Raw genomic sequence first — 3612 nt, forward strand, 5'->3', positions numbered from 1 at the left:
TTTTTTTTTTTGTCAAACTAATGTTGATTCTATCTATAATTATTAATATTGGAACATTTTTAAAATTTGTGTGTCATGATAATGCGAGGTAGCCACCAACTTCGAAATTAAGGTTGGATTTCTGCTGCACACAACATAATTAAAGGATTTGTAGGTGGGCAAACGAAAATATCAGTTAATTATATAATCAATCAAACTTGGACATTAATCACGAAAGTTTTACCTGCAAACAGCAAAAGGAGTACTAATTAGTTATCAATTCTACAGTGAGTATTGTTATTAACAAGTGAGTACTAATTAGTACAAGTCATCTTTATATCTGTCCACTACGAACCATAACGGCGTAATCTTCTTCCCTTGCTTTTTTGTTAGACGACCAATGGTACGTTACCTTTAAATAAAGAAGATATCCGTCTTCTCTTCCATTGATTGATATAAATAGTAAATGTAATATGTCGACTTTGTTTCTCTTTTCAGATATCTATACATACAGTAAAACTTCTATAAATTAAAATGGAGGACCATGAAATTTTATTAATTTATAGAGATTTTAATTTATCAATAAATTAATAAATTATTAATTTATCGATAAATTAATAAAATATTAATTCATAAAGAGATTTTCTCATGAAATTTTTTTGTTACAACATAAAATACTTTTGTTATCATTTATATTTTTAAAGAATTTTCTTAATTTATAATATTAGTTATCATAATACGATAAAATTCAATTGTTTACTGAATTATCTAGGTAAAAATGATAAATGTTAGAAGTTTAGAGTTTAGAGTTTAGAAAAAATTGCAACTATTATCCTTTATGGTAATGATGAAGTCGAAGAAGATATTGTTGTACCTTTAGAACCAGTTACTAAATAAGCAATTATCACATCTAGACTCTCCACAATTTTTGTATGCGATTGAGAAGACAACAATGAAAAAAGATTAGAGATAAATTCCAACAAGAATGTAAATTCAAGAATAGACAAACAACAGTAGAGTCATATTTCACTAGATTTTCTTATATATATATATATATATATGTATTTAATGTATTTGATTATTAATTTATGATATTGATGAGACCATATTTTTACATAGGATTTTCAAAAAAAAATATTATTTTATTATTTTAACGAAGTGTGGTATTTTTTAAACCGGCCCAACTTGGAACCGAAATTTTTTATTAATTTAAAGCGAGTATTAATTTAAAAAGTATTAATTTATAGAGGTTCTACTGTATATTATATATGTTATTATATACTATATACTTTTTTTTTGTTTGTTAAAGGGCCTTCTTATATAGATAAATTTAAAAGTTACATGGAATCAAACAAGAACCACATACCAGCAGAAAACAATAAAACAAAAGAGAGAAGGGAGAGACAGCAGAGACACTCAAACATTTGTGAAAAGATAACCCTTGTAGCCGAGGATATCGAAAAACAGAAGCCACTCAATGAGAAGACCACAACTGCTCGAGGAGCTCACCATGCTTTGTTGCTTGAAGTTTAAGTGCAGAGGACTTGTTTCTTACAACCCTGTGAATTTTCCTCAGAATACTAGACTAAGGGAGAGTAGTACCATCATGGAATCGACGGTTGCGTTCATTCCAAATCTCGTAAATGGTAGCATGCCATCCTTGGAGAAGAGCAAGGGAAATGACAGTAATGTTTGGAAATGAGGGGAGCCATTGGATGATATGTTCTTAAGCCGAAGATGGAGATGGGAGCCCCATTTTATCGACCAAAGTTGACCAGATTTCATAGGAGTAGGCGCACTCAAAAAACAAGTGATCTCTGGACTCATTTTGCAGAGCACGTAGCAAACAAGTAGGTTCCACATCCAGTTCCCATTGAATCATCCGGTCCAAAGTGGGATTTCTATTTTGAAGAAACAACCAAACAGCCATATACTATATACTTTTCTTTTACAGTTTAAAGTCAGGTGAGTATTAATGACTATACGATTTTTATTTCTCTTTGTAAATAACTAATAAGCATTTAAGTGAAGTGCTATATAATATCGATGCTTTATCATTTTAGTAAAAAGATACGTTACATATACGACACCGTTCATATTGTGAACGCCTGACGATGCTCTATATACGAATCGAGACTATAGTCTTTTAACCAATTAGTAGGGTCAGTAGGCAAATATTATCAAAAATGATAGTATTGATTTTTCTTTTCGAATGATCCTAGCTGTGCTGGTTTATAAGTTATTTCGTCCGTTCCGTTCTTATCAATTTACGGAGAGCGATTCACAACCTTTTTTTATTTTGGGTTTAGATTACCAAATTAATAATCTACGTATATCTTCAAGGTTTTATTTTTTAACAAAAAAATTAATATAGTATAAGCCAATAAACCGTAACTCCGATTATACTATATTAATTATTTGCACTCATATTGGTTTTGAAGTTTTAGCGTATTTGGAAAGCTTTTCTATTTTGAACTCTGGAAACAATATACAGTTAATTCATTAAACATTATTGTTCGTAAATGATAAATCTTATATTAACAGTACAACACGAGAAATATACATATACAAAGAGATTAGTGAAACTAATAACACATAAACATCGATTTTTCTTACAGTAAAAAAAAAAACAAAAAAACACACACACACACACACACAAATCATCCTCAAGACTAGTATAAACTCTTTCCAAGAAAGAGAGATCATTAATTCGAAACACATGACTAATTTAACAAGATCTACTCTTTAACGGAAAAATTATTTGTCTAATTAATGAAGACCCATAATATTAAATATCATTTGAAAGCTACCGGAGCGTGGACTAGACGCGCTTGTTCCTCGGAAGCTCTGGTACCTGCTGCTTGGACTTTAAAGGAGATCGAGATGAAAAGAGATTCTTCATAATTATTGTCTTCACCAGCTTCCTCTCTTTTGGGAACACACTCCCTTGCTTCGACCCTAACCGCCGCTGCCGCCACTCTCCATCCTCTACACCCACCACCTCCACCGCTTTCTCTATCGAGCTCATCGAGGTTCGCTCTCTATCTAATCTAATCCTCTCTTTTCGTCTTAAGGAGATAAAAAATAAGCTCTTAGATTTGACCTCAATTTATTTTATCAGTTGATGAGACTTATGGTACAAGCTAACATGTAAAAACAATTGTTTATTGGTATGAATCTTTTTATTTCCCTCACGTGGCCTTGTATAATACAGTTTCATTTGAGAACCAATTAGTTATGATGCTGCAACTAAGTATATAACTAATTGAGATACTGATTAAAGCCACTCATTCTTTTTCCGAGTTAATTAATCATGATATGGTATGGAACTATGGATTATTTGGCTTCACTCTCCTTTTTTCTAACTTTATCTTTCGGCCGTTACGTTTAGAATAAAATATGAATACAGTAACATTTTAATATTAAGTATGCATAACTTCAGCACATGAACCACGAGTCAAAATTTATCCATATCGTCTGATTTTTTTTTTTTAATAATTATCATGTAAAATAATTATGTCACAAAAATGACTTTATTTTACATCATCTGCTTAGTTAGTTAGTAACTTAGTACTAGTACGAATACTAGCATTAAACATTTGTTAAAAGTAATCACTGATAGCAAATTAAAAA

At 30.7% G+C, this 3612-nt stretch overlaps 1 protein-coding gene across 1 annotated transcript; it reads right to left on the minus strand.

Annotated features, from left to right (window-relative positions):
• LOC109128823 lies at window positions 2478-3166 on the minus strand. The gene has a single exon (XM_019235927.1). The coding sequence runs from the start codon at window positions 3005-3007 to the stop codon at window positions 2801-2803; it is 207 nt and encodes a 68-aa protein (XP_019091472.1). The 5' UTR covers window positions 3008-3166; the 3' UTR covers window positions 2478-2800.

The sequence above is a fragment of the Camelina sativa genome, chromosome 14 (genome assembly GCF_000633955.1).
Source record: "Camelina sativa cultivar DH55 chromosome 14, Cs, whole genome shotgun sequence".
Lineage (NCBI taxonomy): Eukaryota > Viridiplantae > Streptophyta > Magnoliopsida > Brassicales > Brassicaceae > Camelina > Camelina sativa.